The sequence below is a fragment of the Schistocerca gregaria genome, chromosome 4 (assembly GCF_023897955.1).
Source record: "Schistocerca gregaria isolate iqSchGreg1 chromosome 4, iqSchGreg1.2, whole genome shotgun sequence".
Taxonomy (NCBI): domain Eukaryota; kingdom Metazoa; phylum Arthropoda; class Insecta; order Orthoptera; family Acrididae; genus Schistocerca; species Schistocerca gregaria.
This window is the reverse complement of record NC_064923.1, coordinates 304,665,773-304,687,242: the sequence shown is the minus strand read 5'-3', so window position 1 is coordinate 304,687,242 and position 21,470 is coordinate 304,665,773. Positions and strand designations below refer to the sequence as shown.

Below are 21,470 nucleotides of genomic sequence, written 5' to 3'. Positions count from 1 at the left end.
TTAAAGAGTCTTTAAATAATCTCCTTAACGAATTTCGCAGTCGCGTACCACTTTTTCATCGACTAGCCCGATCGCGATAACTGAAGGTAGAGAGCTCAATAATGTGTTACATGTTCTTTTTCTTTATATGTATTAAAAAACAAACGCGCCCCTATATCTTTCTGTCCCGCTTGGTCTTTGCTACTTTGTTTTTTATTACTTTTCATTATATTGCTTCTTAGTAATGCTGTGCAGTTATTATAGTTTCGTATTACTTTCCCCTTTTTAATTCTTCCCCGATTTTAATTAATATGATGCTAATTGACACGTCTGCCCTCAAAGTACCGTTATAATATCCAAACACGACTCATCCACATGTCGTCAGGTGTGCGTCTACAACTTGTACTCGTACATCCATTAATACATCACACGATCACACTGACAGAACCACAGGCACATAGACACAGGCAACAGAGCATGCACAATGTCGGCACTAGTACAGTGTATATCCACCTTTCGCAGCAATGCAGGCTGCTGTTCTCCCATGGAGACGATCGTAGAGATGCTGGATGTAGTCCTGTGGAACGGCTTGCCATGCCATTTCCACCTGGCGCCTCAGTTGGACCAGCGTTCGTGCTGGACTTGCAGACCGCGTGAGACGACGCTTCATCCAGTCCCAAACATGCTCAATGGGGGACAGATCCAGAGATCTTGCTGGCCAGGGTAGTTGACTTACACCTTCTACAGCACGTTGGGTGGCACGGGATACATGCGGACGTGCATTGTCCTGTTGGAACAGCAAGTTCCCTTGCCGGTCTAGGAATGGTAGAACGATGGGTTCGATGACGGTTTGGATGTACCGTGCACTATTCAGTGTCCCCTCGACGATCACTAGAGGTGTACGGCCAGTGTAGGAGATCGCTCCCCACACCATGATGCCGGGTGTTGGCCCTGTGTGCCTCGGTCGTATGCAGTCCTGATTGTGGCGCTCACCTGCACGGCGCCAAACACGCATACGACCATCATTGGCACCAAGGCAGAAGCGACTCTGATCGCTGAAGACGACACGTCTCCATTCGTCCCTCCATTCACGCCTGTCGCGACACCACTGGAGGCGGGCTGCACGATGTTGGAGCATGAGCGGAAGACGGCCTAACGGTGTGCGGGACCGTAGCCCAGCTTCATGGAGACGGTTGCGAATGGTCCTCGCCGATACCCCAGGAGCAACAGTGTCCCTAATTTGCTGGGAAGTGGCGGTGCGGTCCCCTACGGCACTGCGTAGGATCCTACGGTCTTGGCGTGCATCCATGCGTCGCTGCGGTCCGGTCCCAGGTCGACCACGTGTTGAGCAATTCGGCGGTACGTCCACCCGGCCTCCCGCATGCCCACTATACGCCCTCGCTCAAAGTCCGTCAACTGCACATACGGTTCACGTCCACGCTGTCGCGGCATGCTACCAGTGTTAAAGACTGCGATGGAGCTCCGTATGCCACGGCAAACTGGCTGACACTGACGGCGGCGGTGCACAAATGCTGCGCAGCTAGCGCCATTCGACGGCCAACACCGCGGTTCCTGGTGTGTCCGCTGTGCCGTGCGTGTGATCATTGCTTGTACAGCCCTCTCGCAGTGTCCGGAGCAAGTATGGTGGGTCTGACACACCGGTGTCAATGTGTTCTTTTTTCCATTTCCAGGAGTGTACGATATTGCAGTGTCTGTGTTATTCCGAATTATGATGCAAAATTCCTTTGCACACGGACGCATATCCAAAGGAACTTTGCATCGTAATTCGGAATAACAAAGGCACTGCAATATCGTAAGAGTCGAATGGGCCAGTCACCAGAGATCAGTGACTTAGAATGTGGACTAGTCATTGGAAGTCGCCTGGGTGAGCTACACAAGTGGATTGTTAGTATTCTGATTGTAAAGTGAAAAAGCGAAGGAACAACAATAGCTAAACCAAGACCTGGTACATCTCATCTACTAACGACTGGGAGCGTCGAGCATTGGCGAGGGTGACTGTGCAAGATCTCACGAAATCAGAGGAAGGAATCCCTCGCGGGTTCCAAAGAGCAACCAGCAGTCATGGTAGCACAATGACTGTGCCTAGGAGGTTGAAAAGAATCATTGAGCAGCTCCTTAGAAGCTACGCATTCACGTATTCAGTGCTACGCGGCGCTTGAGATGGTGTAAAGAGTGTAGCCATTAAACAGTGGATGACTGGGAATGGATGATTCGGGGTGATGAATCATGCTACAGTCTTTGGCAATCCGATCGAAGGGTTTGGGTTTGGTGAATGCTTGGATAATATTACTTGCCACCAAGAGCATTGCCAACACTGATGGACGGAGGAAGTGGTGTTACGGTATGGGGCTCTTTTTCGTGGATAGATATGGTCCCCTTATGGCGCTTAAGAATACACTTGATGATGAAGGGTATGAACACATCTTACAGCATTCTTTACTGCGTGCAATAAAGGAACAGTTCGGGGAGTGATTGTTTCTGTCATCATGATAATGCACTCTGTCATGAAGCAGCATCTTTGAGGCAACCGCTTGTGGATAATCGCATTCCTGAACTGGACTGGCCTGTTCAGAGCCCCGACCTTAACCCAATGAAACACCGTTGGGAGGAGTCACAATCTATACTTTGCTCCAGATCCCCGCTTCCAATGTCACTACCTCTTTTTTTATGTCACCTCCTGATTTTCAGGCGCCTCCCTGAAAGCATCCCAGGTAGAGTCCAATTCTTTGTAAACGCGAAGGATGGACACGCGTCGTATTAATGTCCACTGATATGTGTCCGGATACTTTTTACCGAACAGTGTAAGTGCTGTAAATACATTTTTCTCTTTGGTAATGCGTGACTGCAGTACCCTACAAGTCATAATATGCACTTCAGTGTGCTGTAAATTACGTGTTTTGTGACTAGTTTGTTATTCCAGAATGGAATTTTCGCTCTGCAGCGGGGTGTGCGCTGATATGAAACTTCCTGGCAGATTAAAACTGTGTGCCGCGCCGAAACTCGAACTCAGGAACTTGCCTTTCTCGGGCAAGTACTCTACCATCTGAGCTACCCAAGCACGACTCACTAACCGTCCTCACGGCTTTAATTCCGCCAGTACCTCGTCTCCTACCTTCCAAACTCCACAGAAGCTCTCCTGCGAACCTTTGTAATTACCTTATAATGAAAATGTGTTTCAGATTTTTTGACTCTTTCTTCATCCATGACGACCATTTCACTTTAGGTCTGTGTAAGGTACATTACCATTTTTTTTCCTTTGTAAATATGTGTTTTTTTTTCTTGTTTCATGACATTGTCTACATCCGAGAGGGCCTCCTTACTGTAGATCTATGGAAAGATACGTACATCTCATCTAATCGTATCTCGCTCCCGCTTTCATCGTTACTTTTAACGTTAGAGAAACTTTAGTCATTGAGTCGAAATGAGCTTAAAGGATATCAAGCACCAAGTATTTGTTTCAAAAATGAAAATAGCAAAGTAGGATTAAATAACAAAGAAAGTTATGAAATATTAGAAAAACTTTTTGACAGACTCTTAAATTGTCCTGTTCTAACAGTTACATCAGAATTTTCAGCGATTTCAGAAAACCTTGAGTTCGATTCCCCATCAACAGAACTAGAAATTCAAAAAACCATCAAAACACTAAAAAACAAGAAAGCATGTTGCAAATATTTGAAGCGGTAAGAAACAAAAGTTATGAGACATCTGCACTTGCTTGTTAAGAACATTTGAGAAACGGAATAGATTCCAGGAGACTGAAAAATAGCATTAATCCAACAACACTACCTAAAAGGAAAGACAAAACATATCAGTAATTACAGAGGAGCGTCTTTCTGCCAGTATCATGCAAAATATTGGCAAAAATTGTCCTGAACAGAGTTGATGAAACTTCCCACAACGAACTGGAAGAATATCAGCGTGGTTTTCGAAAGACTTTGTTCAGAACATTTTTGTAACTTAAAATCAATATTTCGTCTCAAAATGTTAACTAGGAAAGCTATAATAGTATCATTTATCGATTTTGAGAAATCATTTGATTCTGTAGACAGAGTAGCAATAGATATAATGGAGACTGCAGTATGAAAGAAAAAATAGCATACGTAGATCGTGACCTCTAACAAATAAGAAGTCTAAATTTACATTTATGTAAGAAATATTTCTGGTATCAGACAAGGAGGGCACGTTTCTTGCTTAACTCCATTTTAGAAAAAATTGTAATAATGCGGAATTTGGTACTAAAAAGGCCTCACTGAGGTGGGAAAAAATCAAATGGAATTAAAATAAACAGCCTGGCTTTGCCGACGATTTTGCAATACTTTAAGAAAATGTAACAGAGCAAGTTTCTCAAACAAATCTTCTGTAAATAATAACAAAACATAAAATTCATGCACCATAGAAACACAAATAGATAAAGCTGAGTGAGCTAGTATTTAAATATCTTGAGGAACCATACAGCAGAATGGTGCCGTAGATGTAAGACTCGATTAAATGGAAGGAGCATATGATTTGAAAAAAATACCAACAACATGAAATGCATGTCTATTAATACAAAACTAAAACACTATAGCACAGTTTTTAGACCTTAATCATTGTATACATGTGTATGCTTAACCATGAACTATTAACTGGCCAGAGTAGAGGTACACAGAAGACAAATTACTAGAAAAATAATGGGTGCAGTACTATCTTCAGGTGGTTATAAAATTATAAGTAATTAGGAGATCTACCAAAACATTCAGGAAATATCAGAAGTAATGGCAAAACACAAGTTCCGCTTGTTCTTAGGATACCAACACTGAATGAATGAGAACAGGCTAACGAAACAAATATTGTAGTATTTCTGGAAAAAGAAATCAACTGTAACATAGATTATAGAAATGAGAAATGAACTGGAAGGAAACAGCATCAAAGAATCGGAAATAAGAGACAGAAAACTTTATAAAAATAAAATACTTAATTTAGAAAGCTTTCGAGGTAGAAGAAGTAAGAAATCGGGAACAGGGACAGAAGACAGGAAAATAAGGGACAGAAATAAAGGAGTATTGGAAAAATAGAAACAACAAAGAATGAGGAGGAATTGAAGCTACTACGTGATCCTAGTTGGTTAGCACGAGGATACTAAGTCAACTTTTCATAACTTCCATCGGCATTTTTGCACAATTATGTGCAGCTTAGGAGATCCATTTTTTTTAAGATGATGTTCGTCAGTAAGATGCATTTGCATGGGACATATGTTACCTCTGTTTGTTGCTCCAATATTGCTATCGTCATCATTTCCACCGTAGACTCAAATACTGACAAAATACGAGTGTCTATGAATGGTTCAGGTGTACTTCTGAGAGAGCAGAACTCAAACTCAAGCACAACATGATTCAGTCATTGCAACTAATCGTTCAGATTTAGTTTTCTCATTGCCAAATGTCCATGTACAACCATGCTTCTGCTACTATAGTTTACCTTATTACTCATAGCTCTGATTTTTCCATTTGTGAGGACAGTAACATTAACGATTGTGAAAAGTATCAACTGTACATGGTGATTGAAAAAGTCGCAATCATCCAAAAGTAATTACATGCAATAAGAATTTTATTCTATAACTACTCTCTACTTGGGAAGTTTAATAATGGATTATATGTATTGCCCAACAGAAATTAGGAAAAGAATTGCAATGGCAAAAAGGATTCAAGAGGAAACAGAAATTACTTTGTGGACCATTAAACAAATATCTGAGGAAACGACTTGCCAAATGTTACATCTGGAGCGTTGCGCTATATGGTGCGGAGACCTGGACATTGTATAAGGAAGATGAGAGAAGACTGGAAGCAGTAGAGATATGGATATGGAGAAGGATGGAAAAAGTGAAATGGGAAGACCGAGTAAGGAATGAAGAAGTATTAAGAAAATTTGGAGAAGAAAGAAACATGCTGAAAGTCATCAGAAAGAGAAAACGGAACTGGATTGGACATTGTTTGAGGAAGGACTGTTTATTGAAGGAATGGTGGAGGTAAAAGGGGGAAGAGGAAAAAGAAGATATCAAATGCTACAGTATCAAAGGAGACAAATATTCAGAAATGAAAAGACTGGCTACGGACAGACAAAAGTGGAAGAGGCTTAAGCCATGACAAGAGCTGCCGTAAGGCAGAATACCGTACTACTGCTACTACTATAACGTCACAAAAATTATTTGTAACATACGTTCAAAACAGTTGCACTGTTATGTAACACGTGCACGATCTCACTTTGTCACGTTTGAGGCCACTTTGTGGATCGCTTTGTCGATGTTGACAATATCAGTTGTTATGTTAATCTATAGTTCCAAGTGAGTGAAGCCTGATTTTGTAGACCCTTTCTTTACGGAAACCTCACAAGAATAAGACATTGAACTGGGAGAACGTGGGAGAGGTGATCCTATCACCAAAAAATTCTCTTAAGAAATTAATTGTTTCGTTTGGTGTGGTAAGTGACACTGTACTACTGCAATCAAGATAACTTTCATCTGTCTCAAAAACTGAAATAAACAGTGTAATGATGTCTTGGTACACAATGCTGTTCACAGTAGTTTTTAAGAGAATAGGGCCCGCAACTCGACAACGCTATACGGCGCACAGCACTCAAATTATCTGATAGTGCAAGGTGTTTTCATGAAAAACATGTGGATTTTGTGTTGATTTAATTCTTGTACGCTGATGTGACAAGTCATGGGACACCTCCTAACATCGTGCCATATCTCCTTTTGCTCGGCGTAGTGCAGTAACTCGACGCGGCAAGAACTCTGCAAGTCGTTAGAAGTCCCCTGCAGTAATATTGAGCCATGCTGCCTCAATAACGTACATAATTACGAAAGTGTTGCTGGCACTGGAATTTGTGTACGAACAGATCTCTCGATGGGATTCATGCCAGGCGATCTGGGTGGCCAAACCATTCGCTCCAGTTGTCCAGAATGTTCTTTAAACCAACCGCGAACAACTGTGTTTCGGTGACATATCAGCTTTGTTTGGGGACATGGGTTCCAAGTATCCGAAAATAACCATTTCCAGTCAATGATCGGTTCAGTTCTCTGTAAACACATCCAACACCATCGTGGAGCCACCGCCAACTTGCACAGAGCCTTGTTGACAACTTGGGTCCATGGCGTGGCGGAGTCAGCACCACACTCTAACCCTACCATAAGCTCTTACCAACTGAAATCCGGATTTATATGGTCAGACCACGGTTTTCCAGGCATCTAGGGTCCAACAGATATGGTCACGAGTCCACGCGGGGCGCTGCAGGTGATGTCGTGCTGTTAGCAAAGGCACTCGCACCGGTCGTCTGCTGCCTTAGCCCGGTATGTTCATCATAAGTACCATATTGATTTCTGTGGTTTTTTCAAGCAGTGTTGTTTGTCTGTTAGCACTGTCAACTCTGCGCGAAGCCGTTGCTCTCGGTCGTTACGTGAAGGTCGTTGGCCACTGCGTTGTCCCTGGTGAGAGGTACTGCCTGAAACTTGATAGTCTCGTCACATTCTAAATTCCATATCAATTTCCGAAATGCAGTGTCCCATGCGTCTAGCTCCAACTACCACTCCGCATTCAGAGTCTTTTAATTCCTGTGATGTGGCCGTAATCACGTCGGAAACCTTTTCACACGAATCACCTGAGCACAGATGACAGCTCCGCCAATGTACTGTTCTTTTATACCTCGTGCACGCGGTACACTAAAATGGTTCAAATGGCTATGAGCACTATGGGATTTAACATCGGTGGTCATCAGTCCCCTAGAACTTAGAACTACTTAAACCTAACTAACCTAAGGACATCACACACATCCATGCCCGAGGCAGGATTCGAACCTGCGACCGTATCAGTCGCTCGGTTCCGGACTGAAGCGCCTAGAACCGCTCGGCCACAGCGGCCGGCCGCGGTGTACTACCACTTGTACATGTGCATATCGCTGTGCTTTGACTTTGGTCACCTCAGTGTATACTAACTACTCGTGCATGCACTAAGATGAAAATACGCCTCATTAGTGAAGAAAACACGGCCTATTTCTGGTATCCCATGGATGTCGACCAGCGACCGAAACCATCCGACGCCTTCAATTGCTGCATCCGCCGAGCATTATATACACGAAATTTTTAACGTCTGAATTGCTTTCTGGACACTACGAAGCCAAATCTGAGAGTGAACGGGTAGCCTACTCAAACACACCCCTAACATCAGCCAGTTTAGCGTCCGTCAAAACTGGCTGTTCCTGGTGCTCTTCTTGTGTGCAACTGACCCGCTCTGCTAGGAACGAGCCATCAATCTCGGTATTATTGAACTGTTCGAAACTGCGGCATCAGGATTACCCATGCGTGTACACCGGCGATCGATTGCCAAAATATTGTTCAACGACGATATCTCTTGTTTATCAAGCAATGAACTGCGCTGAACATACGTCATGTGGTCTGTATCCGTTATTCTGTGTGATACAAGAAATATTTTTGCGAGATGCGTCGTTTTTACTGTCAAGTACACATTAAAGTAGATGCATGTGATGTTAATTTCCTGGAAGCTTTCGCAGTTTTGCACAAACTGTTACCAATAAATCTTTAGAAGACAAATCATTTCATTGTAATTTACAGAGCTTGCTTTTTAAGTATCCTCTCGGGACTAACTGTTAGACATGTAATGTATGATACTTCCATTTTTGTTTGAATAATTAATAATTTTTTCGCTCTAAATTTTGCTAGCTCGCAGTATGTGCACAAATTTCTTACTTCTCACTGAGCACCCGTTATCTGGACATTCATTTGGAAACTAAGAGTTGACTGAGTTCTAACTCTCTTACAGTCATCACACAGAAAGTTTCATTTTCTCATATACGCACACACTTTCGGCAAAACCACAGTTTTGAACTTTCCGATACACTGCACCCGAAGTTTACAATATTTACTTGCACATCTCACAATAATTGTTAGAATTCTGCTCTTACAATGGTTTATTATTCGCCGTTGTGACCACCAGTTAGCAGCATTGAAGGCCGTGGGATTGCTACAGTTATACAACCGTGTACCTCAGCTTTCGTGTTAAATGTTGTGCGGTAACTGAGACTGATTCATACTTCTTTCTATTTCCACTCGCAATTGAAGGGAATCGACGACCATTCCTCGAAAGAAAATGAGGCTACTTTGCTCACGCTTTGTTGTACTCCGCTATTTCCATTTTTGTCGACGTCCTATTAAATTGTGGTAAAAGAATGAAAATTAACTGTACGTTTCGTATATGAAATCTGATTGCCCATGATATATACAGCAGTATCAATTTTAATGAAATCTGTCGGGATGTATTGTTATGATACAGAATCAACCAAACAGTGAAAGTACTTCATTTAAAAAAACTAAAGGTCATGAAACGGAAGATGAGTACACATTTTGACTGAGAAGAACTAAGCCTCTTATCACAGTAGATGAATTTATTAAAATTTAGCTTCTAAGACCACCTCATTTGGAAACGTATTAGTTATTTGCGAGAGAAATTCTACAACGGAAAATCCTTCGTTGCATGTTGTCGATTGAGAATCCTGAAGCCACTACTGCATGTAAGATTGTCTCCCTGAATACCAACTCTTATTCCATTGCAATGGAAAAATGTATAAAAAGATAGAAAGCTGACAATGTGTACAGACCACAGACAATCACGTAGCCTATAGCTACATCATTACAATCCGACAACGGTAATATTGATCAGTCTCCTTTGACGCCATGTCACACTTTTTTTTTGAAGCGATAAATTATTAATATAAATGTGCTATGAAGTCTTTCCTGAAATCATTAGTCCCTTATAGTCATATATGGAATTGAAACGCGGATGATAAATATTGCACACGAGACTATAAACTCTTAAATTTTTCATTTCAAGGGAGAATTCTCTATATTACACAGGTATTCGGGTAACAGATTAGAAGAGACTGAACCGAATGAGAGATAGAAGAAATTTATTCTACAATTTAACTGAAAGAGGGAATAGATCCACAGAACATACCTCGGAGGACATACCTCGAAGAATGAAAAATTGTTAATTTGGTAATGGTGGAATGGTGGAAAGTGCGGGGGGGGGGGGGGGGGGGGGGGTTCGGGGAGGAGGGGCAGGAGGCGTATTGTATTTGTTGGAGTAAACAGACTGAGATTTGTCTGTGTTGCACACGAAACAGACTACAGAAAAAAATGAAGAATGGTTGTTAAATCTACTCAATGCTTGCCAACATTCAGAGTCAAAAACCTAATGCGACCTCCAATAATAAATGACTCTTGTTCACTGTGACGATATAACCAGCAGATGACAAAACTTAAAAATTTAGAAATCAGCGTATATATTTAACAACGTTAGCTTTCTCTCCTAGATGTCACAAGAATGACAACGACAGCCTATCTAAATGCCTGTGGAAAACAGAAACACAGAAAATGCACAGAATTCAAAATGTTAAGGAATAACAACTTAGACGACAGTAATTTCTTACTTTTTCCAAATGTATATGATCTTTTTTTATCTTACAGCTGATAGCTATTTAGCACTTACCAGCTCATCTACGTTGTCAGGATAATCCGTCGTCCAGCCCCACGGGTAAAGGAAGAGCTACACAGAAAAGAAGTTCAGTATATAATTTACAATAAATATTTCATGTACCACTACACAACAACAAAAATTTATGACAGCTGAGAAATGAGGTGTCTATCTCTAAATGGAAAAGTCTTGATACAACTTGTTATGTTAATGAGCGAATGCCATTGGTGGCCGGGAGACCCTCGCGTTCGGTTCGGCCGCCGCTCTACAAGTTCTTTAACGGCACTAAGTCAACTTGTGAGTGAAAGAGGATGAAATAATGATGAACGACACACAACAACCAATCATCTCGAGGCAGGTGAAAATCCCTCGCTCCGCCGGGAATCGAACCCGGGACCCCATACGCGGGAAGCGAGAACGCTACCGCAAGACAACGAGCCGCGGACATTTATGTTCAAGATTAAGTATTCGTATAAGGTGTCCAACCAGAATTTTCTTCATGCGTGGATCTATCGCCCTGATGAATTGAGTACAAGAAAAAACAGCTATTTTCTCCAAGGCTGTTGTAGTCAAGAGCTATTTTTATTTTTTGCACGTTATGATTTACTACTTTAGACTTCTTTTATCAGTTTTAAGTAGACCTCCGTAAATGAAAAATATAAAGAGAATTGATGGTCATAAGATTGTCACAAAATTTTTGCGTTATACAGTAACTATCTACTGTAAGAACAACAATTAAAACATGATCGATTAATAATCGTTCAGACTAGCATATTTTAACATACTTTCGTTCGTTAAGCGTGGAATGTCAGATCCCTTAATCGGGCAGGTAGGTTAGAAAATTTAAAAAGGGAAATGGATAGGTTAAAGTTAGATATAGTGGGAATTAGTGAAGTTCGGTGGCAGGAGGAACAAGACATTTGGTCAGGTGAATACAGGGTTATAAATACAAAATCAAATAGGGGTAATGCAGGAGTAGGCTTAATAATGAATAAAAAAATAGGGGTGCGGGTAAGCTACTACAAACAGCATAGTGCACGCATTATTGTGGCCAAGATAGACACAAAGCCCACGCCTACTACAGTAGTACAAGTTTATATGCCAACTAGCTCTGCAGATGATGAAGAAATTGAGGAAATGTATGATGAGATAAAAGAAATTATTCAGGTAGTGAAGGGGAACGAAAATTTAATAGTCATGGGTCACTGGAATTCGTCAGTAGGAAAAGGGAGAGAAGGAAACATAGTTGGTGAATATGGATTGAGGGGAAGAAATGAAAGAGGAAGCCGTCTGGTAGAATTTTGCACAGAGCATAACTTAACCATAGCTAATACTTGGTTCAAGAATCATAAAAGAAGGTTGTATACGTGGAAGAATCCTGGAGATACTAAAAGGTATCAGATAGATTATGTAATGGTAAGACAGAGATTTAGGAACCAGGTTTTAAATTGTAAGACATTTCCAGGGGCAGATGTGGACTCTGACCACAATTTATTGGTTATGACCTGCAGATTAAAACTGAAGAAACTGCAAAAATGTGGGAATTTAAGGAGATGGGACATGGATAAACTAAAAGAACCAGAGGTTGTACAGAGTTTCAGGGAGAGCATAAGGGAACAATTGACAGGAATGGGGGAAAGAAATACAGTGTAAGAAGAATGGGTAGCTTTGAGGGATGAAGTAGTGAAGGCAGCAGAGGATCAAGTAGGTAAAAAGACGAGGGCTAATAGAAATCCGTGGCTACCAGAAAAAATATTGAATTTAATTGATGAAAGGAGAAAATATAAAAATGCAGTAAATGAAGCAGGCAAAAAAGGAATACAAACGTCTCAAAAATGAGATCGACAAGAAGTGCAAAATGGCTAAGCAGGGATGGCTAGAGGACAAATGTAAGGATGTAGAGGCTTATCTCACTAGGGGTAAGATAGATACTGCCTGCAGGAAAATTAAATAGACCTTTGGAGATAAGAGAACCACTTGTATGAACATCAAGAGGTCAGATGGAAACCCAGTTCTAAGCAAAGAAGGGAAGGGGGAAAGGTGGAAGGAGTTTATAGAAGGTTTATACAAGGGCGATGTACTGGAAATGGAAGAGGATGCAGATGAAGATGAAATGAGAGATATGATACTGCGGGAAGAGTTTGACAGAGCACTGAAAGACCTGAGTCGAAACAAGAACCCAGGAGTAGACAAGATTCCATTAGAACTACATACGGCCTTGGGAGAGCCAGTCGTGACTAAAGTCAACCATATGGTGAGAAAGATGTATGAGACAGGCGAAATACCCTCAGACTTGAAGAAGAATATAATAATTCCAATCCCAAAGAAAGCAGGTGTTGACATATGTGAAAATTACCGAACTATCAGTTTAATAAGTCACAGCTGCAAAATACTAACGCGAATTCTTTACAGACGAATGGAAAAACTGGTAGAAGCGGACCTTGGGGAAGATCAGTTTGGATTCCACAGAAATGTTGGAACACGTGAGGCAATACTAACCTTACGACTTATCTTAGAAGAAAGATTAAGAAAAGGCAAACCTACGTTTCTAGCATTTGTAGACTTAGGGAAAGCTTTTGACAATGTTGACTGGAATACTCTCTTTCAAATCCTAAACGTGGCAGGGGTAAAATACAGGGAGTGTAAGGCTATTTACAATTTGTACAGAAACCAGATGGCAATTATAAGAGTCGAGGGGCATAAAAGGGAAGCAGTGATTGGGAAGAGAGTGAGTGTTGTAGCCTCTCCCCGATTTTATTCAATCTGTATATTGAGCAGGCAGTAAAGGAAACAAAAGAAAAATTTGGAGTAGGTATTAAAATTCATGGAGAAGAAATAAAAACTTTGAGGTTCGCCGATGACATTGTAATTCTGTCAGAGACAGTAAAGGACTTGGAAGAGCAGTTGAACGGAATGGACAGTGTCTTTAAAGGAGGATATAAGATGAACATCAACAAAAGCAAAACGAGGATAATGGAATGTAGTCAAATTAAATCGGGTGATGCTGAGGGAATTAGATTAGGAAATGAGACACTTAAACTACTAAAGGAGTTTTGCTATTTGGGGAGCAAAATAACTGATGATGGTCGAAGTAGAGATGATATAAAATGTAGACTGGCAATGGCAAGAAAAGCGTTTCTGAAGAAGAAAAATTTGTAAACATCGAGTATAGATTTATATTTCAGGAAGTCGTTTCTGAAAGTATTTGTATGGAGTGTAGCCATGTATGGAAGTGAAACATGGACGATAAATAGTTTGGAAAAGAAGAGAATATAAGCTTTCGAAATGTGGTGCTACAGAAGAATGCTGAAGATTAGACGGGTAGATCACATAACTAATGAGGAGGTATTGAATAGAATTGGGGAGAAGAGGAGTTTGTGGCACAACTTGACAAAAAGAAGGGACCGGTTGGTAGGACATGTTTTGAGGCATCAAGGGATTACAAATTTAGCATTGGAGGGCAGCGTGGAGGGTAAAAATCATAGAGGGAGACCAAGAGATGAATACACTAAGCAGATTCAGAAGGATGTAGGTTGCAGTAAGTACTGGGAGATGAAGAAGCTTGCACAGGATAGAGTATCATGGAATGCTGCATCAAACCAGTCTGAGGACTGAAGACGACAACAACAACACGTTCGTTAAATGTTCCAACCAACTGGTATTGTCCTGTACGTACTGTGATTTTACGATGTTCTCTTTAAGAACGTAGGCACATGTAGAATAGGGCATATACCGCACAGTTTGAACATTTATGAACATAAAGTTGAATTTGTTAAAGTAGCATGATTCACAGTACACTGGTGTGAGTAATGGTTATTCAGCGACATTTTTAACTGCTGTTTTTAAACTAAGTGAATTTTGAATTATGTAATTTTAGTTTTACTTTAAAATCCATTCTCTCTATTTCATTTTTCCATTTATCACTTCCGTACCTCCACTTGATAATCATGAAATAGTCAAACTGACCAAACGAGATGGAAATTTGTGATAAGTTCTTATGGGACCAAACTGCTTAGATTACCGGTCCCTAAGGTTACGCACTACTTCATCTAACACACTTCATCTAACACACACCCATGCCCGAGGGAGAGCTCTAACCTCCGACGGAGGGGCGGGAGGGGGGGGGGGGGGGGGTCACGCGGTCCGTGACAAGGCGCCCTAGACAACGCGGCTACCCCGCGCGGTTAACGTGATGGATGACAATGAATAACAAGAGTAAATCAGGCTTATTGAAAAAAAATGGGGTCAAGTAATTTATCTAATCGGAGTTATTAACAACAAAATTGAGAAAAACATTAGTGTATTAGGAAAATACCATGTTTTTATCGTTGGCGTAGTATAACGATAGCGAGTTCAATACAATTACTGTTTCCATTTCCTACAGAAGCTCCTTTATTTAATTCCCAGGAATGACAACACGTGCCAGTAACTCACATACGAAAATGTATCAGAGATGGACAGGAAATTTGGATGGGGATCTTTGGGAACAAGCCGACGTAGTTTTATCAAAACCGTATAACATCAGTTTAGAGAAACGGAAGTGGAGGAGAAAGGCTTTGCGACACTTCCGCTGGCTCCATCATATATCTCACGTACAGATCACGTGAATAAGATATGTTAACTTTTTCGTTCACGGAATTGATTCTTAACCCATATTTGGGGAATGGACTGTTCGAGTTCTGACCTATTCTATTGAAATGGGGTCTTCTCAGCCAAGTACCAAGAAGCTGGGACATAGTGAGTCCCACTTGAGACCATTTTGGCAGGGGATTTCGAGCTCGTGTGATTTGGTTTATAACTAAACGGAAAGCTCACGACGGAAGACTGGTCCGAATCGGGAACGAACCCAATTATTAATTCAGTTCTGGGGCACTTGTAACCTAGGTCATCAATCATTCGGTGAACGTATTCCTGTCTCTATCTTCCCGTACAGTTTCTACCTCTACAGTTCCGCCTAGCAGTGTGGAATTGTTCCGTAATTTCCTATCGTCCTGTCCCTTCTTCTTGTCAGTGTTTGACATACGTTCCTTGCTTCGCTAATTCTGCGGAGAACCTCCTCATTTCTTACCTTATCAGTCCACCTAATTTTCAATATCTTTCTATAGCCCCACGCCTCAGATGCTTCGATACCCTTGTTTTCCACTTTTCCCACAGTCCATGATTCACTAGCACACAGTGCTTTACATTCACAGAAATTCCTTGGCTGTGATACTGTGCTTTCTATGCTCCTGGTTCTTGTACTGTATACCATCCGTCTTTCCCTACAGCTTACTCCTACTTTTCTCGGAATATATTGCATCATGTCACTCGTCAAACTCTTTTCAATGTCAACAAATTATGAAGCGCAGCAGCAGACTTGGTTCGAGGGTGCTCTTACCTTCCCGAAAGCTAAAATCTTTTCACTTTTCTTGCAGATCATTTTGTCAGCAACTTCCAAGCATGAGCTGTTAAGCTGAATGTGCGACAGTTCTAACATGTATCTGCCCTTGTTTTCTTCAGGATATTTAGACGATATTTTTCTGAAAGTGAGATGGTATGTCTCCAGTTTGATAGATTCCACCCACAAACTTAAATAGCCTTACGATTCCCATTTCTTTCAATTGTTTTAGAAGTTCAGAAGGAACGGTACCTACTCCTTCTGCCTTATTTGATCACAAGTCTTGCAAAGCTTTGTTGAACTATGACTAATACTGAATCCCCTACGGCGTCCACATCGAATCTCGTTTCTTCTTCTGTCATGTCATCAGACTGTTCTTCCCCTGCTGGCCAGAGTGGCCGAGCGGTTCTAGGAGCTACAGTCTGGAGCTGCGCGACCGCTAAGGTCGCAGGTTCGAATCCTGCCTCGGGCATGGATGTGTGTGATGTCCTTAGGTTAATTAGGTTTAAGTAGTTCTAAGTTCTAGGGGACTGATGGCCTAAGATGTTAAGTCCCATAGTGCTCAGAGCCATTTGAACCATTTGTTCTTCCCCCTTGCAGAGACCTGCAGTGTACTTCTTCCTCTCTATCTGCCCTCTCCTCTGCGTTTAATAGTGGAATTCCCATTCCACTCTCAGTGTTGACGCCCCTACGTTTTAAGTCCACCGAAGGTTGCATTGGCTTTTCTGTATGCTGAATTAGTCTTTTCGACTAACACTTTTTTCTGTTTCTTCACATTTTTCCTAAACCCACTTCCTTTTGGTTTCTTGGCACTTTCCATTTATTTTACTCCTAAATGACGTGCATTAATGTATTCCTACTGTGTCCCAACATTCCTTGCTTTGTTTACATCCTGTAAAGTACGTGGTAGTTGTTGCCTGTTGCACTAGGGAAAAAAAAACATGGATGCTAATAGCTCCACACAATGGCTCCCACAGTGCTACGACCAATTATTAGTAATATATCAAATCTGAGGATAAGTCGCTATGTGACTCAAAACCAGTCATGGTATCCTAAAAATTTATACCATCACAAAATTCGATTGGTTGTATCTATTTCTGTAAACGTTTACCCATAGATTTCTTCGCACATACTTTCCTTGTGACTGTGTTTTTCTGTTCAACTTCTGTGATCGCCCTTTTTAGCGATGTTCACTCCCGTTCAACTGAACTGTCTGCTGTGGTATTCGTTATCGCAGTATGGAAGAATTTCAGGCGCATCTCATCATTCCTCAGTACATTAGTATTCCACATCCTTCTCCTGTGATTTCTGAATGGTGTATTCGCAATTACTAGCTGAAATGTATTGCGGAACTGAATTAAGCTTCCTCCTTTCTCATTCCCATCAGCAACTCGACATTCTCCGGTAATTCTTTCTTTTTTTCCTTCCCCTACAAATTCGTTCCAATCCCCCACGATGATTAAATTATCATCTCCCTTTATATACTAAATTCTCCTCTAAATGTTCTCGTCCTTTCTCTACTTCTTCATCCCCTCTTCGTGACGTCGGCATACATAGCTGAACTACTGTTGCTGGCGTTGGTTTGCTGTCGATCCTGATGTCAACAACTCTATCACTGAACTTGTCACAGTAAGTCTGTCCTATCTTCGTAACGAACCATGTTACCGTTAAACCATTTTTTGCTGTTGTTGGTATTACCCTATACCCAAATGACCAGATATCCGTCTTACCGATACACTTTAATGAACCTCATTAAACCTAGACGTAGCCTCTGCATTTCCCTTTGTAGATTTCCTAGCTTCCCTGCCACGTTCAAATTTCTGACATTCCAGGCTCAGATTCGTAGAATGTTACTCTTTCGTTGTTTATTCAGTCTTCTTCTCATAGTTATTGCTTCTTTGCTAGTCACCACCCAGAGATCCGAATGAGGGACCAATCCTGAATCTTCTGACAATGAAGAGTTCATTACACTTTTTCAGTAACAGGCCACTTGTCCTGTGGATGCATACAGTTTTCTTGTAACGCAGGTATTTCCATTGCCTTCTGCATCCTTATGTCGTCGATTATTGCTGATTTCTCCGCCTTTTATGGGTAGTTTCTCACCATAAGGGCAAGGGGATGCTGCGAAACTCTCCGCTCTTCTGTCCTCTTTGACAAGCCCCTTGGCAGAACGTGGATGGCTGTTTACACTGGGAGTCATCGGTCGCCTGTGCTGATGATTTTTAGTCAAAATTTAAGCCGTGGTTGGGATCGAATCCCAGACCAAGACCGTTTTTTGATTCCTAGCCAAGGACGCTACGCCTAGAGCATGGGTCTGGTCACAGAAACATATACAGGGTGTTACAGGTGTAGATACAGGTATTGTGATCATTCGTACCCAAATATATACCAACTTCACAGTATGCGATGTTTCTTTTTGCCTTTATCTAACAGTCTTCCCGCAGAAACATCACTTTATTTACTGCCTGATGTTCTCTGCACGGTCGTAAGTGCGCTGTGAAGTGGACTATCTCTGTTAGTATAGACTTTCCATTTGGGTCTATGCATCGACATTTCGGTATCTGAATTGCTGCCCAGGGCGAAAGAAACTTTAATATCCTACTTGTTACAAACGTTCTTGGATATACTAACCAACCTGAAAACATACTGCAAGTAATAACTGTAATTATTAGGCTGCAAATGAAGCAACTGCTGACGTAATGTTGTTCCATACATTTTCCTGAAGTCATTATTAGAAATATCCGCACTTATACCTCTAACACGCTGTATAAGTGTATGTTTGTTTATTTATTAATCCAGAGATCATCGTGTAATGTTATTAGATGAATCAATGTAATAAAACGATAATAAATAGGTCACTATACATGGTGTTACAAAAAGGTACGGCCAAACTTTCAGGAAACATTCCTCACACACAAATAAAGAAAAGATGTTATGTGGACATGTGTCCGGAAACGCTTAATTTCCATGTTAGAGCTCATTTCAGTTTCGTCAGTATGTACTGTACTTCCTCGATTCACCGCCAGTTGGCCCAATTGAAGGGAGGTAAGGTCGACTTCGGTGCTTGTGTTGACATGCGACTCAATGCTCTACAGTACTAGCATCAAGCACATCAGTACGTAGCATCAACAGGTTAGTGTCCATCACGAACGTGGTTTTGCAGTTAGTTCAATGTTTACAAATGCGGAGTTGGCAGATGCCCATTTGATGTATGGATTAGCACGGTGCAATAGTCATGGCGCGGTAAGTTTGTATCGAGACAGACTTCCAGAACGAAGGTGTCCCGACAGGAAGACGTTCGAAGCAATTGATCGGCCTCTTAGGGAGCACGGAACATTCCAGCCTATGACTCGCGACTGGGGAAGACCTAGAACGACGAGGACACCTGCAATGGATGAGGCAATTCTTCGTGCAGTTGACGATAACCCTAATGTCAGCGTCAGAGAAGTTGCTGCTGTACAAGGTAACGTTGACCACGTCACTGTATGGAGAGTGCTACGGGAGAACCAGTTGTTTCCGTACCAGGTACAGCGTGTGCAGGCACTATCAGCAGCTGATTGGCCTCCACGGGTACACTTCTGCGAATGGTTCATCCAACAATGTGTCAATCATCATTTCAGTGCAAATGTTGTCTTCACCGATGAGGCTTCATTCCAACGTGATCAAATTGTAAATTTTCACAATCAACATGTGTGGGCTGACGAGAATCAGCACGCAATTGTGCAATAACGTCATCAACACAGAGTTTCTGTGAACGTTTGGGAAGGCATTATTGGTGGTGTCTTGATTGGGCCCCATGATCTTCCACCTACGTTCAATGGAGTACGTTATCATTATTTCATACGGGATACTCTACCTGTGCTGCTAGAACATTTGCCTTTACAAGTACGACACAACATGTGGTTCATGGACGATGGGGCTCCTGCACATTTCAGTCGAAGTGTTCGTACGCTTCTCAACAACAGATTCGGTGACCGATGGATTGGTAGAGGCGGACCAATTCCATGGCCTCCACACTCTCCTGGCCTCAACCCTCTTGACTTTCATTTATGGGGGCATTTGAAAGCTCTTGTCTTCGCAACCCCGGTACCAAATGTAGAGACTCTTCATGCTCGTATTGTGGACGGCTGTGATACAATACGCCATTCTCCAGGGCTGCATCAGCGCCATCAGAGATTCCATGCAACGGAGGGTGGATGTATGTATCCTCGCTAACGGAGGATATTTTGTACGTTTCCGGTAACAAAGTGTTTGAAGTCACGCTGGTACGTACTGTTGCTGTGTGTTTCCATTCCCTGATTAATGTGTTTGAAGAGAAGTAATAAAATGAGCTCTAACATGGAAAGTAAGCGTTTCCGGACACATGTCCACATAACATATTTTCTTTCTTTGTGTGTGAGGAATGTTTCCTGAAAGTTTGGCAGTCACTTTTTGTAACACCCTGTATACATATGCACAGAGTATATCAGGAAAGGATAGGTGGTCAACCGTAGCTTTGATGAAGGAATAATCATCCTGACATTTGCATGCAATGATATTGCAAAACCTGTATCAAAATTGATGAAAAAAGCAAACTCCATCCTCTCCAATATACAGGGTGGTCCATTGATCATGACCGGGCCAAATATTTCGCGAAATAAGCATCAAACGAAAAAAATACAAAGAACGAAACTCGTCTAGTTTGAAGGGCGAAACCAGATGGCGCTATGGTAGTCCCGCTAGATGTCGCTGCCATAGGTCAAACGGATATCAACTGCGTTTTTTTAAATAGGAACCCCCATTTTTTATTACACACACGTGTAGTACGTAAAGAAATATGAATGTTTTAGTTTGACCACTTTTTTTCGCTTTGTGGTAGATGGCGCTGTAATAGTCACAAACGTATAAGTACGTGGTGTCACGTAACATTCCGCCAGTGCGGACGGTATTTGCTTCGTGATACATTACCCGTGTTAAAATGGACCGTTTACCGATTGCAGAAAAGGTCGATATCGTGTTGATGTATGGCTATTGTGACTAAAATACCCAACGGGCGTGTGCTATGTATGCTGCTCGATATCCTGGACGACATCATTCAAGTGTCCGGACCGTTTGCCGGAGAGTTACGTTATTTAAGGTCAGCCACATGTGAAACGTCAACCACGACCTGCAACAAATGATGCTGCCCAAGTAGGGGTTTTAGCTGCTGTCGCGGCTAATTCGCACATCAGTAGCAGGAAAATTGCGCGTGAATCGGTAATCTCAAAAACTGCGGTGTTGAGAATGCTACTTCAACATAGATTGCACTTGTACCATGTTTCTATGCACCAGGAATTGCGTGGCGACGACTTTGAACGTCTTGTACAATTCTGCCACTGGGCACAAGAGAAATTACGGGACGATGACAGTTTTTTTGAACGCGTTCTATTTAGCGACGAAGCATCATTTACCAACAGCGGTAACGTAAACCGGTATAATATGCAGTATTGGGCAACGGTAAATCCACGATGGCTGCGGCAAGTCGAACATCAGCAACCTTGGCGGGTTAATGTATGGTGCGGCATTATGGGAGGTAGGATAATTGGCCCCCA

General features: G+C 41.8%; 1 protein-coding gene across 1 annotated transcript in view; it reads right to left on the bottom strand.

The window, feature by feature from the left end:
• LOC126266705 (carboxypeptidase B-like) overlaps positions 1-21,470 on the bottom strand; it is a 166,418-nt gene that overhangs the window by 17,137 nt on the left and 127,811 nt on the right. Inside the window, exon 8 of the mRNA XM_049971147.1 lies at positions 10,539-10,595. Within this exon, the coding sequence (XP_049827104.1) occupies positions 10,539-10,595 (57 nt within the window). The remainder of the gene's footprint in view (positions 1-10,538; positions 10,596-21,470) is intronic.